Source organism: Quercus robur, chromosome 9, assembly GCF_932294415.1.
Source record: "Quercus robur chromosome 9, dhQueRobu3.1, whole genome shotgun sequence".
Classification (NCBI taxonomy): Eukaryota; Viridiplantae; Streptophyta; class Magnoliopsida; order Fagales; family Fagaceae; genus Quercus; species Quercus robur.
This window is the reverse complement of record NC_065542.1, coordinates 4,677,041-4,696,605: the sequence shown is the minus strand read 5'-3', so window position 1 is coordinate 4,696,605 and position 19,565 is coordinate 4,677,041. Positions and strand designations below refer to the sequence as shown.

The 19,565-nt window shown below is 32.9% G+C and overlaps 2 protein-coding genes and 1 long non-coding RNA gene across 6 annotated transcripts in view; 2 read left to right on the top strand and 1 right to left on the bottom strand.

Moving 5' to 3' along the window:
• LOC126699248 (12-oxophytodienoate reductase 2-like) overlaps positions 1-19,565 on the top strand; it is an 82,416-nt gene that overhangs the window by 48,352 nt on the left and 14,499 nt on the right. The gene's annotated exons all lie outside the window — the stretch shown is intronic.
• Positions 2,713-4,520, bottom strand: LOC126699253 (uncharacterized). Its single transcript, XR_007646729.1, has 2 exons — positions 4,073-4,520; positions 2,713-3,018 (listed from the first exon to the last, which is right to left on the bottom strand). It is a non-coding gene; the product is annotated as an uncharacterized LOC126699253 (long non-coding RNA).
• The window catches only part of LOC126699243 (probable disease resistance protein At5g66900), a 45,201-nt gene continuing 37,106 nt past the window's right edge, over positions 11,471-19,565 (top strand). Inside the window, exons 1-9 of one of the 4 annotated variants that reach the window (XM_050396952.1) lie at positions 11,471-12,052; positions 12,161-12,644; positions 14,264-14,319; positions 15,197-15,535; positions 16,186-16,619; positions 16,993-17,058; positions 17,183-17,544; positions 17,839-18,050; positions 18,149-19,023. In XM_050396952.1, coding sequence (XP_050252909.1) covers positions 12,007-12,052; positions 12,161-12,644; positions 14,264-14,319; positions 15,197-15,535; positions 16,186-16,619; positions 16,993-17,058; positions 17,183-17,544; positions 17,839-18,050; positions 18,149-18,987 — 2,838 coding nt within the window. In that variant the 5' untranslated portion in view covers positions 11,471-12,006 and the 3' untranslated portion in view covers positions 18,988-19,023. Of the gene's footprint in view, positions 12,053-12,160; positions 12,645-14,263; positions 14,320-15,196; positions 15,536-16,185; positions 16,620-16,992; positions 17,059-17,182; positions 17,545-17,838; positions 18,051-18,148; positions 19,193-19,565 lie in introns of those variants that run through there. The other 3 variants (XM_050396953.1, XM_050396951.1, XM_050396954.1) reach the window with 3 other exon arrangements.

The window sequence follows — 19,565 nt, the reverse complement described above, 5'->3', positions numbered from 1 at the left end:
AGGGAACACTGAGCTTGAAGATGGGTAGGTTGTCGTGCTTAGTTCCTAGACCCCCAGATTTTACTGTTTGGCTGGATGTGCCTTTGGAAGTGTTGAAAACTCAGCTGTTGAAGGAGAAGAAGCAGCAACTTCTACTGACTGCTCCTGGCGGATGCGGGAAGACTGCATTGATGAAAAGGCTTGGTCATGACCAAGAAATCAAAGGTATTTAATTTTTTTGTTGTGTGTCTAATTTATTTTATAACTGGCAAGTGTTTCCATATTTCTAAGTTGAAATGAAAGACTAGTCTGCTAAAGATTTAAAACTGACCCCAAATTTTTAGAATTAAGGCTTGGTGGTTGTTATTGTTACATTTTCTTCAATTTATTTAGTGTTAGTAGGTGGATCCTTTACAGTAACAGTAAACTGTTAGGTACTACCGCAAAAAAAATACATGGAGAAGTAATTCATTGCTGAATATTAAATTGAACTATTGCTTGAGCACCATATACATGACTGTAATTGGAATGAACGGAATTGCATTCACACATGAAGATTCAAATTTCTGCAAGTTAAATTAAACTACAGTTTGAAATATATATATGTCTCATTATTTTGTTTTATCTCTTTCAACAATAGGAGCAGATAAACTAAACAGGAAAAATGCCTATACACCCCCTAAACTTTCAACCACCGGCCAAAAGACCCCCTGAACTTTTATATTAGCCAACGGTTTAAATCACGTGAGAAGCACACAAAAATTACCAAGGTGAATCAGCTCAGTTGAGAGAGAGAGAAAAGGCCAGGTTTAGAGAGAGACAGACGATAGACTGTGAAACCAGAAGGTTGAACCACCGCGACAACCTTCTCTCTGGTGCCGAAATCTTTGTCCTCCAATTGCCTTGCCATTGGTACGATTTTTTTTTCCCCTACTCTCTGTTTTTCTAATCTCAATCTCCATGTGCGAATTTTTGCATTTTTTTTTTTTTGTTTGGTTTAATTTTCGGGCTTACCCTTTACACTTATTCAAGTGTTTCAAGACCTGTGGTGGATTGCGTAGAGTTGGCTGTGGTGAAATTTCTATTTGATCAAAACTGGTTTTGAGTATGCTATACAACTATTTGATGAAATGCCTAAGAGAGATATGACCATTGTTCTAATGGGTTTTTGTTGTTTGGTAGGATTTTAGATGGGTTTCCAATTACTTGAAAATAATTTTCATGGCCGGGTTTATGTGTGCTTGATTGTTTCATATAAACTAATTGAAATTACAAACTGCATAAGAAAATTTTAAAAAGTTGTGGTTATATTACATTTAGTTGTTTAAACTGTAACATTTTATTTTTCAAATTTTCTTCTTCCAAATGGTTCCAGCACCTTGTGGAAGCCTTCAATGCAGAATCCTTCAAATGATTTGCCATTTGAGTTCATCATATTCATGTCCTGCACAGACTCTTTGAACGTGGCATTACTATTCTCATTGGATTCACTTGTGTAGGGGGAGTAGGATTTAGCCCGGCTGACCAAGTTTTTTCCATTGTTTCTTAACATCATTATTTTCTGCAATTTTTTTGTTTGGTTTAATTCTTGGGTTGGTTTAATTCTTGTTTGTTCGGTTTTTTGAGTATGCTATAGGGCTGTTGCTATTGAGTATGCCATAGAGTTGTTTGATTAAATGCTTGAGAGAGATATAACTTATTGTGTTAGATGGAATACTTTTACAATGAGCTAATTTTATTTGAAATTGATTGTTAGAGGCTTGTTCTGGGGCACTGAGTGGAATATATTTTGATTAAAGCTCTATTAGGTGAATGATAAATGCTTAGAAGGACCACGCCCAGGTAGAGCACTAGTTGCTGCTCATACATGAGAATTAGTTCAATGTGCTTTGCTCTGTTTCTTTGAGGCTTTTGCTTTCAACTGCTGCCCAACTTTTTTGCACATTAGCTATGAACCTATTTTTTTGACTAAGTGTGGCTTACACCTTATTTTATAGCTACTGAATGCGTATTCAATGTTCATCTAATCAGGTAGTGACTAGTGACAATTTTTGTCATACTAACATTCCTATCTGTTGACGTCCTTTGTCCGCTTTCATGTGACATTTATATATCTCACTGTTGTATTCCTGTGTGCTTTGGTGAGCTTAATTGACTCGTCCTTTTATTGCATTCAAGCATATTTTTTTTTTCCCACTATTCTCTATATTGTGTTTTTTTTCCCACTATTCTCTATATTGTGTTTTTTTTTTTTCTCTCTCCAGCTCTTATATTAATGTTCTTGTTAATTTTGTGTTGTAGTCATGGATGAATATCCACTGTCACTCACTGGAAATTCACATTCTATGCCAAATGTTCAAGCTCCTCAATTCCAATATGATTCTATTGAGTCTGATGGCCAATTTGAAATTGTTAATGTTCCAATTGAATTAGAGGATGATGAGGATGATGAAGATTACGATTTGAGTGATTTTTCTGAATCAGATGATGATATAAATGAAGATTTTGGTATGGAGGATGATAGAATCAATAGAGCAATTGGGGGCAAGGCTTGAGGGAGTTTGGAATGGTGAAGAAAACTCAAACCATGGGGACAATGATGAGTTGAGGAGTGTAGAAGGGTCATCTGATGATGAAGGAAATTCAAGGCCTAGGTTCCTTGAGTTTAACCAATGCACTGGCATGAAAAATGTACAGTTAATGAAGGATCTCAAATTTGCATCACATGTAGTCTTCAAGGAGGCACTCATTTGATGTTTATATTCATGGTAGATTGAGATCCTTTTAAGAATATTGATGGAGCCATTCTTATAATGTCACAAACCATTTTTTAGTACTCATACATAAATAGTCACTTCAAGTGGCATCCAACATTAACACTCGGACTTAAACACAATCCTCTTATGCTTTGCAACTTTGTTCTTTTTGCTACCACTAGGCTTTGGCCTTTCCCTTGTCCTTCTTGCTTCCACTAGCGTTGTTCTTCTCTATACAAATTTGACTTGATTGTTGAGTACCCATACATGATTGCCAAGTACTCTATATAACAAGACAACCACAATATAAATGCATTATTTTGAGGGAGTGATAGTGGACATTCATCCATGACTGCAACACAAAATTAACAAGAAGATCAACAGAACGAGCTTAATGAAAAAAAGAAAAAAGAAGAAGAAAAATATAAAGAACACCTTGGTAATTGTACCCTCAAAGCTAGATATTTTTTTCAAATAAAACAATATAGATAAAAAAAAATGGTAGGAAAAACTTCAAACAAAGTTGGACACACAACCAATAGCCCAGCAACAACACTTACAACAACCCCCCTCTATGTCACCAAAGTACAAACAGCTACATTTGCAACCACATTTCACAAATACAAGTCCAATAGGGCAATCAAACCCCAAGCCTGAAAATTAAACCAAACCAAAAAATTGCAGAAAATAATGATGTTAAGAAACAATAGAAAAAACTTGGTCAGCTGGGCTAAATCCTACTCCCCCTACACAAGCGAATCCAATGAGAATAGTAATGCCACGTTCAAAGAGTTTGTGCAGGACGTGAATATGATGAACTCAAATGGCAAATCATTTGAAGGATTCTGCACTGAAGGCTTGCACAAGGTGCTGGAACCATTTAGAAGAAGAAAATTTGAAAAATAAAATGTTACAATTTAAACAACTAAATGTAATATAGCCACAAGTTTTAAAATTTTCTTATGCAATTTGTAATTTCAATTAGTTTATATGAAACAATCAAGCACACATAAACCCGGCTATGAAAATTATTTTCAAGTAATTGCAAACGCATCTAAAATCCTACCAAACAACGAAAACACATTAGAACACTGGTCATATCTCTCTTAGGCAATTCATCAAACAGTTGTATAGCATACTCATAACCAGCTTTGATCAAATGAAAATTTCACCACAGTCAACTCTATGCAATCCACCACAGGTCTTGAAACACTTGGATAAGTGTAAAGGGTAAAGGGTAAGCCTGAAAATTAAACCAAACAAAAAAAAATGCAAAAATTCGCACATGGAGATTTAGATTAGAAAAACAGAGAGTAGGTAAAAAAAAAAAAGCATACCAGTGGCAAGACAATTGTAGGACAAAGAGTCTAGCACCGGAGAGAAGGTTGTCGTGGCGGTTCAATATTCTGGTTCCACAGTCTATCGTCTTCCTCTCTCTAAACCTGGCTTTTTCTCTCCCTTCCAACTAAGCTGATTTAGTTTGGTAATTTTTGTGTGCTTCTCACGTGATTTAAACGTTAGTTTTTTAACACCCAACTAACAGAGGTATTAATTTGGCAGATAGGAATAGTTTAAGGAGTACATTGGCTAGTATAAAAGTTTAGGGGTCTTTCGGTCAGTTGTTGAAAGTTTAGGGGGGTGTATGGGGTATTTTCTCCAACTAAAAAAAATACTGATTACATAAGAATTGTTGTTGTTTCTCAAAAAAACTTTTTATTAATTTATTTATTTTCGCTCCTTTTTAATCTTTGCTGTGATTGGGATTATGTATTCGCTTCATTTGACTTTACCATTATTATCTATGTTTTCTATTTACAGTTTTATAACAAATGAAATGTGCCTTGGTGGCAACTTTCTAACTAGATTGCTTTTGGATAGGCAAATTTAGGATTTTATTAAAAAAATAACTATAAAATCAAAACTATATTATTAATTAGGCAAGATTTGAAATAAATTTCATTTCTAACAAATCGAGTCCAAAGGACTCTATTTTGCTCTAAGAAAATCAATTGTGAGACACTCAATTTCCAAGAGAGTATCGAAATCGAGAGTCAGACACTAGATTTCCAAGTGCAAATTCACTGGGCAAAATCGAGTGTAGAAAACTCGAATTGTTAGAAACCAAATATGTTTGAAACGTTGTCTAACTAATAATATAGATTGGGTTTTATAGTTATTTTTTAATAAATTCTGCAAATTTAAGGGCAATATTTTTTTTGTCCCCGTTTCTAAAACTCTGAACCTGATGGTCATTGTGCGAAGACTATTTCATCATATATGGGATCGGGAGCCTAAGCTATTTCATCATATATGTGATCGGGAGCCTGAGTTCCAAAGTGATGAAGATGCAATTAACCAGCTGGAGGTACTGTTGACACATATTGGATCCAGTCCTATATTATTGATCTTGGATGATGTCTGGTCTGGATCAGAATTTCGTCTTGAGAAGTTTAAGTTTGACATCCCAAAGTTCAATATTCTGGTGACCTCAAGAACTACATTGCCAGAATATAGCTTTTCATATGACTTAAAACCATTAAATGATGAAGATGCAATGACTTTGCTTCATCACTTTGCATCTCTGCAAGATGGGAGTTCTCACATTCCCGATGATGTTATCAAAAAGGTGCTTTATCAATCTGTGATATATATATATATAAATGAAATTTTCTTAATTTTACTTATAGTTTTCATCATTGGGTAAGGTATGCATTAATGTATATGCATATGAATGAAGAAATACATTCTAGTTTTGATCTTGAATAGTACATATGTAATACCATATGTACCTGCCAAAATCATGCTTTCATACTTATACTTACATTTGAGCTGGCTTGATTTTTTTTGAACCATTTGGCCCCAAAATCCTACAAGCCTTGTTTTCATGTTTTCAAACAATTCATGTGATTTGAATAGATATATCATTGGCTTATATTACCCCTGTGGCCTCCAAAATATAACTGATTTTATTCAGTTTCTTATATTACAGATAGTGAGAGGTCGTGGGGGGTTCCCACTAGCCCTCGAAGTGAATGGCAAATCACTCTATAAGAAGGTCCTACAAGCCTTGTTTCATATTTCCAAACAATTCATGTTGTTTGAGTTACTATGGCATTGGCCAATATTACCCCTGTAGCCTCCAAACTTTGACCGATTTTATTTGGTTCCTTAAATTACAGATAGTGAGAGGCTGTGGCGGGTTCCCATTGGCACTTGAAGTGATTGGTAGATTACTGAGAGAGAACCCTGTTGAGGCCTGGTGCAGTATAGCTGAGAATGGGTCTAATAGTCATTATATTTTCAATTCTAATTCTGATTTGCTTGATTGTCTTCGAAAAAGCCTAGAATTTTCAGATCATGAGGTCATCTTCAAAGAATGTTTCATGGATCTAGGTTCATTTCCTGAAGACCAAAGGATCCCTGTTGCTGCCCTTATTGATATGTGGGCAGAATTACATAAACTAGATGAAGTTGGCAATAATGCCATTCACAATTTACATAAAATCGCCACCCGGAATCTAGCTAATCTTGTGAGGAAAAGGTATACTGACCCTTTATTTCTATGGTCTGATATCCTTGTAGCCTCTTTCTTCATTTAACCATTGCTAGTTGCTAGATATAATTAGTAATAACTCTGCACACAGCCTTAGGCACAAATTATTGTAATGTCATATAAATTATAACTTAATTAACTTCTTATGGCAATAACATTTTATCATAGATTATTTGAGATATAAGTTTTACATTTGAAGAAAAGAATCTTTTATTTTTTTATGAACCATTTGAATAAATAATTTGAACCTTTTCCAACTTATAATTTTTGCCCATTCATCAGGAAAGATGCAGGTGAGATCAACAAATATTATAATGAAGACTATGTCACACAACATGATCTTAGAGAGCTAGCTATATTTGAAAGCTGCCAGGGGCCAGAAAGACAAAGGCAAAGATTGATTATGGACATAAGTGGAAACACTCTACCAAGTTGGTGCACAGAACAGGATCAGCAACCCATTAATGCCCGCTTGTTATCAATCTCAACTGGTTTGAATATGTTTCCCTCTATCACACACTTGCATAAACATGCGTGCACACAATACATGTTGAGTGCCCTCTCACATCGTATATAATACTTTTTGCAGATGAATCGTTCTTGTCAACTTGTTGCAACATTCAAGCACCCAAAGTTGAGGTTCTAGTTCTAAACTTCCAGACAAAGAATTACAGCTTTCCTAACTTTGTGGATAAAATGGATAATCTTAAGGTTATGATAATCACTAATTATGGTTTCTTTCCTACTGAATTAAGAAATTTTCAACTACTCAAGTCTCTACCCAATCTAAAGACAATCAGATTGGAGAAGCTTTCAATCCCTTCCCTTTGTAAGGCCCCTGTATTGTTGAAGAGTTTGAAGAAAATATCATTGTTTAGGTGTAATATTGGTCAGGCTTTTGGGAATTGTACTATCCAAGTTTTAGATGCATTGCCAAATCTAACGGAGATAAACATTGACTATTGCAATGATCTTGTGGAATTGCCTGCAATGCTGTGTGATGTTATCCTCCTAAAAAAACTCATTATCACCAATTGTTGTCAGCTGTCTTCACTTCCCAAAGGAATTGGAAAGCTGGTGAATTTAGAAGTTCTCAGTCTTAGGTCCTGTACTGATTCATCTGAGTTGCCAAAATCAATCAAAAGCCTCAATAAGTTAAGACTTCTCGACATATCTGATTGCCTAAGCATTACACACTTGCCAAAAGAGATTGGTGAGTTATGTAATTTAAAAAAGCTCCACATGAAGGTTGCTTGAGCTTGCATAAAGGGTTGCCACTATTAACTTCAAATCTTGAGCAATTGAAGCTTGTGATATGTGATGGAGAGAGGGTCAAGTTTTGGGAGCCTATAAAGGAAGTTCTTACCAATCTAGAGGTCAAGGTGGCTGAAAAAGATATCAACTTGACTTGGCTTCTCAAACCATGATTTTCTGAGAATTGTTTCCTTTTTGAAAATTTTGTAGGTTTTGTCATGTTATATCATTCTCTTCCACTCTTTGTTTCTTTTTTTCCCTTTATGTTTCGGTCATACCAAATACATGACAATATATATGTGTGTGTGATTGCTGTAATACTTTGAATTATGTATATCAACATGCTGCCAAGGAGGTGGTTTGAGCTTGATGCTCATCAATGCAATATTTCACTTGATTGTGTTATTAATTACACTATTCGCAAACTCACACAATGCATGAGAATATATAATTATTTTAAGATATAATAATGTATAATTTATTTGCTAAATTTTATTATAAATAATTTGTTCTCCCTAAAAATTAATATATATATATATATATATATGTATATATAAGTAATTTCTATCACTCCATAAGACACAATCAATTAATTTTATGATTTTTTTTCTTTGGAAAAAAATATTATTTTCTCCCTAAAGTTTGTATAAAATTAGACACATATAATAGAAATTAAGGAAAATAAACAAAACAAAAAAGTATAATGTTTTTAATAATTTAGGAATGATTAAAAAAAAAATAGTTTGAAGGAAAAAGAAAAAAAAAAGTGAACTTTATGCAAACTTTAATAATGAGGCAAATGGTCTTAGTTTTTTTATTTTTTATTTGGTAAATTTACGTCTAAATTCATAATTAAGTATTTTCTTAGTGTGCATATCAACAAAAAATGGTGCCCCATCCACAACTTTGGAATCGACTATCCATATCACATTTAGATCTTGATTTTTACATGTTTAACGGTAAAAGTCTTGAGGTGGATAATACAAATCTAACTTTTGAATCATAAATAGACAAAATGAAATCTAACCTAACTTCAAGTGGGTTATATGTAATTACCTTTTTTTTTCTTTTTCTTTATTGTCTTTCTCATAAGTCATAATGACATAATGAGTTGCCTTTCTTGAGCAAAAACATAAAAGAAGAAGAAGAAAAAAATAATAAAAATGAGGAAAATTCTAAATGTACTATAAATTTTACAAATTGATATGATAATTAATGTGATTGGTGGGTTTCAACCACTCATTGACAAATATTTGAATTTTCCTTTTATAATTAGTAACATGTCAGTTTTTAAATTCAATGTAGTACAATTTGTAATACCCATACTACTACTCTAATAATAACAGTAGAATCATTAAAAATGGCTGCTGAAGCTACCACCATTCCTCCTCTTACTCCTTACAAGGTGGGCAAGTTCAATCTTTGCCATAGGTGTGTATACAATACACCTTGTAAAATTCTTTTTTATATATTTCTTTTCTAGTATGATCTGAATTGTCAATGTATGTGATGTCTTCTTCTTTTTTGTTTGCCTTTGATTTTTTTTTTCTTTTTTTTTTTTTTTTGCTGAATTTTGTTTGCCTTTGATTTCGCAAAAAAATTAAATAAAGGGTGTATGTGTCAAAGGTCTCAAGAAACCCTAGTTTATAATAATATATGTCGTTTTCATACCGTAACACTCCTGCCCTATTTTTGCATTTCTTGTCTGTTCACATCAGTGTCTGCTTCGTGTTTGACCAAGAAATGACAAAGTTTTTCTAGAATTCTCTATGTTATTCTGCTGAAGGTCTAAGACTTTGCTAATTACGCTAATTTTAAGATTGATGAACAAAACAACACGTATTAGCTGACTTGCTGAACTACTCATTTCATGAGTTGCCAGTGATGATTTTTTCCCTCGATCTCAAAAGGGACAATCAAGCTGTAATTTACTTTATCCGAAATTTGTAATTCATCGGTATTGAGTAAATTGTTGTTAGATTTGCAGATTAAGATATTTGATAGTCAAAATTATTACCGACTCACTGAATATTTAATAAAGTTAGATAAGCATTTGACATTGAATAGACAGAACATTGTTAGACAAAAATAATTAACTTAACAATAAGAATTAATCTTAGTAACAACTGACTTTGAATTTTTTTGATTTTATTGTATTCTTTTTTACCTAGCAAGTAGCAATAACCATATTTAATATGAGCAGCAATAAATGTATTACAATGTATTATAAAAGAATCATTTGGTATCTTTTCACTTTCTCAAAGACTAAGTGGGTGCTATTTTAGATTTTCATGAATTTCTTTTGTTCATAGACTCCAAACTTTGACCCTCTCAGGCGAAATCTTGACTAAATCCTTACTTACACATGAATTTACCACTTAAAGTACTTCAATCATTAGTTAACATACAAACAAGTTATAGCAAAGCATATGCCAAAAGTGTCTTTATAGATTTTTTGGTCTGCTATTTACCTTTTTTCCTATCTAAGAGAAAGGCTATTTGATATACTCATTCCTTTCACATTCATTAAGATTTCACCATAAATTTAATTAAAGATAATAGAACACCAAGACCTGCTTAGATACAACCTACTAATTGCTCGGAATTATATTATTTTACCGAGAACCTCATATAAAAAAAAAAGGGGAAAAAGTAATGAAAAGTGGAACGTCAATAGCACATTGGCTGTTTGACTGTTCACATGAACCCGTTTCACTTAATGTCTCCTCTGGATCTTTGGCTACTCATCAGTTGCGAAGTTAGAAATTTATCTTTGAAAGCTATATATATATATATATATATATATATATATGAGATAAGTTCAAGTTACACCTAGTGTAACTTTTTAGAATTACACATTTTTTAAACCATTAAATTTAAGTAGATCCAACGGTTAAGAAAAGAGTATAATTATTACAAATACTCTGATTAAAATCTAATTAATTACCCTCATTTATTACCTTCTAAACTTATCTCTAAACTCAAAAAAAGTTACACTCTTGACTTTCTCTCTCTCTCCATTTCTCTCTCTCTCTCTCTTTCTCCTCCACCACCTCCATAGGTTGTCGGCAGGAAAAAAAAAATGGCATACAAATAAAGCATACAAGTAGCAATTGAAGAAGGTTCGCACATGTTGCTCCATTGTAGAGCCTGTGGACAGTTTCATAAAAGACAAGTATAGCATCATACACATTGTTGACTCATGTACCCAACAATAAAAAGGTTTGATATATATATATATATATATATATATATATATTTTTTTTTTGTGTAAGAAATATAAAATAGTATTATAATTTGTTGATATATATGTATTTATGACAATATTATTGATTCTGTTCAAATCCTGTTTTAATTTGTCCAATGGAATAAAATATTTTGATACTAATTTTTTTCTTTTTCTTTTTAGAGTGATACCAATCTATTTTATATATATATATATATATATATATAACCTAAAACTATCAATTCAAGAAAGTGGGATATATATAAAACAATAAATTTAATTTAATTATATAAAATAATGATTTTAATTTTCACTGCTCATTCACTACTCATTCATTTTCTCTTACCGATTCCACCCTGCCACATCTTTAGATTCATTTCTTTAATTTTCTTTCTAGTTTCTTCTATCTCACGTGATTTTTGGTCTTCTTTTCCCCTATTTTCATCTCTCATTTATCCATCACCAAAACCCATCCCAACACAAATAAAAAAAAAAAAAAAAAAAAAAAAAAAACAAACAAACAAACAAACAAACAAACCATCACAACCGGATATTCAAAACCGGGTGCGGCTTACTACCACTGGACCCGTTGGATTGCGGACACGTGTCCAGTATTGACACGTGTCCGTATCCTGACGCGCCCTTCCCTTCAGAACCCATCACAGCTATACTCTTCTACTAAAGTCTAACACTCCCACCTTATTGCTACACTCTGATGCTCTCTTCTTGTCTCTCGTCTCCTCTCTCTCTCTCTCTTTCTCCAAGGATGCCTCTTCGGGTCTACTATTCTGTGTAAATTTCTTGAAACTATCTCATCTTATCTTTTAATTTCTGTTCTCATCGTAAGCTTCATCTTCATCTCTTTCTCAAAAAAAAAAAAAAAAGTTTCATCTTCATCTTTTTTTTTTCTTCATGAAATTAATAACATTGATTTATGGATTATATTTTATTTAAATGAAAATTATGTTTATTTTTAGACGGGTATGGGGGCAAAATGATAAGGTAATTTAAAATTTTCCAAATTATTTAGGATATTTTCAAAAAAAAAAAAAAATGTGGGGGTAAAGGCCCCCCTCGGTCGTCAGGTGGCTCCGCCACTGCTACTCGTCCCAACACCAGGCAAGATCTTATCTGATTGGGCTACCGACGAACGAGATTGGCTTGAAATTCCGGTCACCGTTTTGAGTGAAAAAAAAAAGATCCGACCAGTAAACCCGGACGGTCGAACATGGACTAACATGGTGCTCACAAGATCTATAGGCAGAGGCCCTTCCTTTGTGACAGGTAATTAAATGCTTATTTATGGATAGAAAGTAGTTAAAGCTCTTTTAGCATTATTTTCTGCAATATTCTCTTTGTATAATAATTTTATGTCTTCAACTGGTTTTGTAGGAGCACCTTCATCATCATCCTCAACACTTAGATTGAAACATGATGTTTTTTTAAGTTTTTATGGCAAGGAAACCCGTTATACTTTTGCGGATCATCTATTTGCTGCGTTGAAAGGCAATTCCATTAAGGTCTTTAGGGATAAAGAAGGAATCAAGCGAGGAACATTCATCGATTCAGAGCTCAGGAAAGCAATAAAAAAATCCAAGATCGCAATTGTCGTTCTCTCAGAAAGTTATGCTTTCTCAAGATGGTGCTTGAATGAACTTGCCCAGATTATTGCATGCATAAAAGAGACGGGTATAAAAGTTCTACCCGTCTTTTATCATGTGGATCCCTCTAATGTAAAGAAGCAGAATGGAACTTTTGCTTTAGCCTTTGCTAAACATAAAAAGGACTCCAGAGTTACGAGTGAGAAGATACAAACGTGGAAAAATGCTTTAAAATGCGTGGGCGGTATTGCTGGGTTCGTTTTACAAGACAACATGTAAGTCTTCCTTTTCTGCTTTGAATAGATGTGTGTTTGGATTTTTTATTTTTGTCTCAGTTAGTATTTTTTCTTTTCTTTTGCAAATATAAAATTGAATCCTAGCTTTTATTTTTTTTTTGAAATAACTCAATTTTCAGGGTTTTATCACAAATTTAAAATAAAAGAAGTTACAAAAAATTATATCTTTTGATAAATTCTAAGCAAATATGGTACCAATCTTGGATAGTCACTTTCTTCAAATTATCTGTAATTATCAGACTAATACAGTAATACTTGACTGGCTCAACATGAAATTATTATTGTTAATTTTTAATGTTTCAAATCAAATTGAGTACAGGACGCTTTTTTTTAATTTTTTTTATTTTATAATTTTATAGTTACAACTAGGGGATTCAATGTAATCCAATTAACAAAGACAAAGCTAATTGGATTCAATGCCCCCTGGCTTTTCAAAGTTTCTTTGGTAGATCCATTGAGCTAACCTTTACCAAAAAAAAAAAATTTCATTTACTCTCTTTATTTTTTGAGAAAAACACATTTTACACCCTGTAACTTTGATGAATTATGATTTTAATCCATTAAGTTCAAAAATTGTCATTTTATTCCATTAAAACCATGTCTTTAAATTATGGGTTTTTCATGACTATTTTACACTATTTTTATTGCACAAGACTACAAACAAATAAACCCCAAGTGGAGCATTTTCCTTGAAGGCATAATCATCCTATGAGTATTTTTCCTTAAACATTTTCGTAGTAATTGATATTATTATATAGTATCATCAATTTAGGTTGAAAACAAACATGATGATATATATATATATATATATATATATATATAGACATCACACCTAGCTAATAGACTTTTTTTTACATGTTTTTAGGATTCCTAATCAATATAGATCATGCCATCTATAAGTGTTAGATTAATTAAATATCAGTTTTCAAATTATACTCCCTCTAAAACTCAATAGTTATTATATTTTTAAGTTTATACGTGTAATTTATATTACTCTTAAATCTGTGAAATGTAATTCATGAAAATATATGAAATCTTTATCATTAAATTAACAATGCTTTTAGTGAAATTTTTTAAATACACATTTAAGATGTCATTAAATATTAATTAGAATGAAAAATCAATTGAATTCAACCAAACTTTGGCCAGTAAACAAAGAAATGGTGCCTCTGCATTTGCACAGGTTACCAATTAGTTAGTCATAACTCATAACAAGCAAACAACATATGAATAAGTAAACTAGAAAGATATCAAATGTCAACAAACAATAATCTATCCAAAAGGCTAAAAACTCAATTTCAGATAAGAATACAAATGGCAATAAGACAAGAAAAGGTTTATTTTTGCTCAAGTTAAACTCCCAACTTATGGGAAAATGCAGCATTTTTACATTGGGGGTAATTTTAGTGGGTTTGGGCCTGCCTCCTCACTATCAAACACCCTAGGTTTCCCACCGTTCTATTTGCTTCCTTTTATTGTTCTTCATGTTTATTCCTTTTGGCTGCTGACTAAATATATATAGTAAGAAACCTTGAGTTATTTTTATCTCTTATGCCTGTCAATGGCTGCCTCTTCAAAATTATTTTCCTCTGTTACAGATATGAATCAACAGTTATCCAGTGTATCTGTGGAGTAGTACGTCATGCATTATGTGGTAAATTCTCTACTTTTACTAAGGAACTTGTTGGACTAGTTGGAATGGAATTGTGTGTGGAGGAAATGACAGAATTATTAGGCATTTGTTGCAGTACATCTTCTATAGTTTTTAGTGTACCTCCACCATAAAGCTCTTAAAATACTATCAATTAATTTAGAAATGAGATTTGATTTTATCATGACATCAATGTTTTGAAAATCAATGATTATGATCATTTTTTAATCTATTTAAATTATTAATCACGTGATAAAATCCAATCTACTTATTGCAAAATGAATGGATAGAATTTTAAGAATTTCATGAAGTTTCCCTAAAATCTTTAGAAGATCATAATTCACAATTAGCATATGACACAATGACCATGTATAAGACCAACCTTTTAGCATATAATATATTATACTAACAATATTTAGTATATTTAATAAAGCATCACTTATCATAAAGAACTTTTTAAGGCACCAACATATGAACAATATATTCCCTATGTTTTACAACTTGCTTCCCTTTTAAGTCTCTTCTTGATTGTTTCTCCAAAAAAAAAAAAAAAAGGTCTATACTTGATTTAAAAAATAAAATAAAATAAGTCTATACTTAAAAAAACAAGGAAGTCAATATGCCTAGTATTTCTTTCCTTCTTACATAAAGTGGAACATAGAAAGTAGGATAGAATATTTTGAATAAAAATCTTCTGTCCTACTTATATTTATTACTTAAAGAGTATAGTCTTCTATTCTTTGCATTTTTCTTTCCTCTCAAATGGTTGCTTTGATTCTCTGCTCCGTTTCCTTATCAGCACAAGTGTACTGATCAAGAGATATATAAGAGTTAGAGATCTAAATTGCTTTGTCATCTTTGGTTTCTTTTCTAATGGCAGCACCATTTGTAGGAGGGGCCTCTCTGGAAGCAACGCTTGAGGAAGTATTGCAGGTGTTGCATGACAGAGTTAATAATGTGGGAGGCAAAGTCCTCATGGTTGAATCCTTTATTAAAAAACTTGATTGCCCAGAACAGGGAACACTGAGCTCAAAGAGGGGTTGGTTGTCGTGCCCAGTTCCTAGACCCCCAGATTTTACTGTTGGGCTGGATGTGCCTTTGAAAGTGTTGAAAACTCAGCTGTTGAAGGAGGAGAAGCAGCAAATTCTACTGACTGCTCCTGGCGGATGCGGGAAGACTGCATTGATGAAAAGGCTTGGTCATGACCAAGAAATTAAAGGTATTTGATTTTTTTGTTGTGTGTCTAATTTAATTTATAACTGGCAAGTGTTTCCGTATATTAAAGTTGAAATGAAAGACTAGTTTGCTAAAGATTTAAAACTGACCCCAAAATTTTAGAACTAAGGCTTGGTTGTTGTTATTGTTACATTTTCTTCAATTTATTTAGTGTTAGTAGGTGGATCCTTTACAGTAAAAGTAAACTGTTAGGTACTACCACAAACAAAATACATAGAGAAGTAATTCATTGCTGAATATTAAATTGAACTATTGCTTGAGCACCATATACATGACTGTAATTGGAATGAACGGAATTGCATTCACACATGAAGATTCAAATTTTTGCAAGTTAAATTAAACTACAGTTTGAAATAAATATGTCTCATTATTTTGTTTTAGCACTTTCAACAATAGGAGCAGTATCTTTGGCAAAAAAAAATACTGATTACATAAGAATTGTTGTTGTTTCTCAAAAAAAAAAACTTTTTATTAATTTATTTATTTTCGCTCCTTTTTAATCTTTGTTGTGATTGGGATTATGTATTCACTTCGTTTGACTTTACCATTATTATCTATGTTTTCTGTTTACAGTTTTATAACAAATGAAATGTGCCTTGGTGGCAACTTACTAACTAGATTGCTTTTGGATAGGCAAATTTAAGGGCAATATTTTTTTTGTCCCCGTTTCTAAAAGTCTGAACCTGATGGTCATTGTGCAAAGACTATTTCATCATATATGGGATCGGAAGCCTGAGCTATTTCATCATAAATGTGATTGGGAGCCTGAGTTCCAAAGTGATGAAGATGCAATTAACCAGCTGGAGGTACTGTTGACACATATTGGATCCAGTCCTATATTATTGATCTTGGATGATGTCTGGCCTGGATCAGAATTCCGTCTTGAGAAGTTTAAGTTTGACATCCCAAAGTTCAATATTCTGGTGACCTCAAGAAGTACATTGCCAGAATTTAGCTTTACATATAACTTAAAACCGTTAAATGATGAAGATGCAATGACTCTGCTTCGTCACTCAGCATCTCTGCAAGATGGGAGTTCTCACATTCCTGATGATGTTATCAAAAAGGTGCTTTATTAATCTGTGATATATATATATATATATATATATAAATGAAATATTCTTAATTTTACTTATAGTTTTCACCATTGGGTAAGGTATGCATTAATGTATATGCATATGAATGAAGAAATACGTTCTAGTTTTGATCTTGAATAGTACATATGTAATACCATATGTACCTGCCAAAATCATGCTTTCATACTTATACTTACATTTGAGCTTGCTTGATTTGTTTTGAACCATTTGGCCCCAAAATCCTACAAGCCTTGTTTTCATATTTTCAAACAATTCATGTGATTTGAATAGATATATCATTGGCTTATATTACCCCTGTGGCCTCCAAACTATAACTGATTTTATTCAGTTTCTTATATTACAGATAGTGAGAGGCTGTGGGGGGTTCCCACTAGCCCTCGAAGTGAATGGCAAATCACTCTATAAGAAGGTCCTACAAGCCTTGTTTCATATTTCCAAACAATTCATGTTGTTTGAGTTACTATAGCAGTGGCCAATATTACCCCTGTAGCCTCCAAACTTTGACTGATTTTATTTGGTTCCTTAAATTACAGATAGTGAGAGGTTGTGGCGGGTTCCCACTGGCACTCAAAGTTATTGGTGGATTACTGAGAAAGAACCCTGTTGAGGCCTGGTGCAGTATAGCTGAGAATTGGTCTAACAGTCATTATATTTTCAATTCTAATTCTGATTTGCTTGATTGTCTTCGAAAAAGCCTAGAATTTTCAGATCATGAGGTCATCTTCAAAGAATGTTTCATGGACCTAGGTTCATTTCCTGAAGACCAAAGGATCCCTGTTGCTGCCCTTATTGATATGTGGGCAGAATTACATAAACTAGATGAAGTTGGCAACAATGCCATTCACAATTTACATAACATCGCCACCCGGAATCTGGCTAATCTTGTGAGGAAAAGGTATACTGACCCTTTATTTCTATGGTCTGATATCCTTGTAGCCTCTTTCTTCATTTAACCATTGCTAGTTGCTAGATATAATTAGTAATAACTCTGCACACAGCCTTAGGCACAAATTATTGTAATGTCTTATAAATTATAACTTAATTAACTTCTTATGGCAATAACATTTTATCATAGATTATTTGAGATATAAGTTTTACATTTGAAGAAAAGAATCTTTTATTTTTTTATGAACCATTTGAATAAATAATTTGAACCTTTTCCAACTTACAATTTTTGCCCATTCATCAGGAAAGATGCAAGTGGGATCAACAAATATTATAATGAGGACTATGTTACACAACATGATCTTCTTAGAGAGCTAGCTATATTTGAAAGCTGCCAGGGGCCAGAAAGACAAAGGCAAAGATTGATTATGGACATAAGTGGAAACACTCTACCAAGTTGGTGCACAGAACAGGATCAGCAACCCATCAATGCCCGCTTGTTATCAATCTCAACTGGTATGAATATGTTTCCCTCTATCACACACTTGCATAAACACGCGTGCACACAATACATGTTGAGTGCCCTCTCACATTGTATATGATACTTTTTGCAGATGAATCGTTCTTGTCAACGTGGTTCAACATTCAAGCACCCAAAGTTGAGGTTCTAGTTCTGAACTTCCAGACAAAGAATTACAGCTTACCTGAGTTTGTGGATAAAATGGATAATCTCAAGGTTTTGATAATCACTAATTATGGTTTCTTTCCTACTGAATTAAGAAATTTTCAACTACTCAAGTCTCTACCCAATTTAAAGACAATCAGATTGGAGAAGGTTTCTATCCCTTCCCTTTGCAAGGCCCCTGTATTGTTGAAGAGTTTGAAGAAAATATCCTTATTTATGTGTAAAATTGGTCAAGCTTTTCAGAATTTTACCATCCAAGTTTCAGATGCATTGCCAAATCTAATGGAGATAAACATCGACTATTGCAATGATCTGGTTGAATTGCCTGCAGTGTTGTGTGATGTTATCTGCCTTAAAAAACTCAGCATCACCAATTGTCATCAACTGTCTGCACTTCCTAATGGAATTGGAAAGCTAGTGAATTTAGAAGTGCTCAGGCTTGGATCCTGTACCGATTTATCAGAGTTGCCAGAGTCAATAAGAAGCTTCCATAAGTTGTGCATTCTTGACATATCCGATTGCCTAGGCATTAGACACTTTCCTAAAGACATTGGTGAGTTATGTAATTTAAAAGAGCTCCACATGAAAGGGTGCTTGAGCTTGCGTAAAGGGTTGCCACCATCAACTTCAAATCTTGAGCAATTGAAGCTTGTGATATGTGATGAAGAGAGGGCCAAGTTCTGGGAGCCTATCAAGGAAGTTCTCACCAATCTAAAGGTCAAGGTGGCTGAAAAAGATATCAACTTGACTTGGCTTCTCAAACCATGATTTCTGAGAATTGTTTCTTTTTGGAAAATTTTGTTGGCTTTATCAACTTATTATCTTCCACTCTTTGTTTCTTTTTCCTTACATTTCGGTCATATTGAACACATGAAAAAATATATATCAATAGAAAATATAATTGTTGTAAATCCTAGAATTATGTAGATTTTTGTGTTGCCTTAATTTTATGGTTTTTTTTTGGGGACGAAAATATTGGTTTCATATAATCATTGGAAAGTAAAAATGTTTTTAATTTAGGTACCATAACAAAAATTAAAAGTTTGTATATTATAAGAACAAAAATTAAAATTCCATGCAAACTTATAACGAGACAAACGCTGTTATTTTGTGCTGGTCTTTGTTTTTATTTTTTATTTTTTTTATTCTTTGATCCATTGGTTTTTTGTTGGTCAAGAACAAGAAGCTCTTTTCTATATTATTACCTTTTTACCTGTCGTATCAGAATTTCAACAACCTTACGTCTATAAGGCTCTATATTCATAATTATATGTTTTTTTTTGTGATTGTGGGTTTCAATTAACTCAATTGGTATATATTCACCACAACCCCATCATGACACAAAT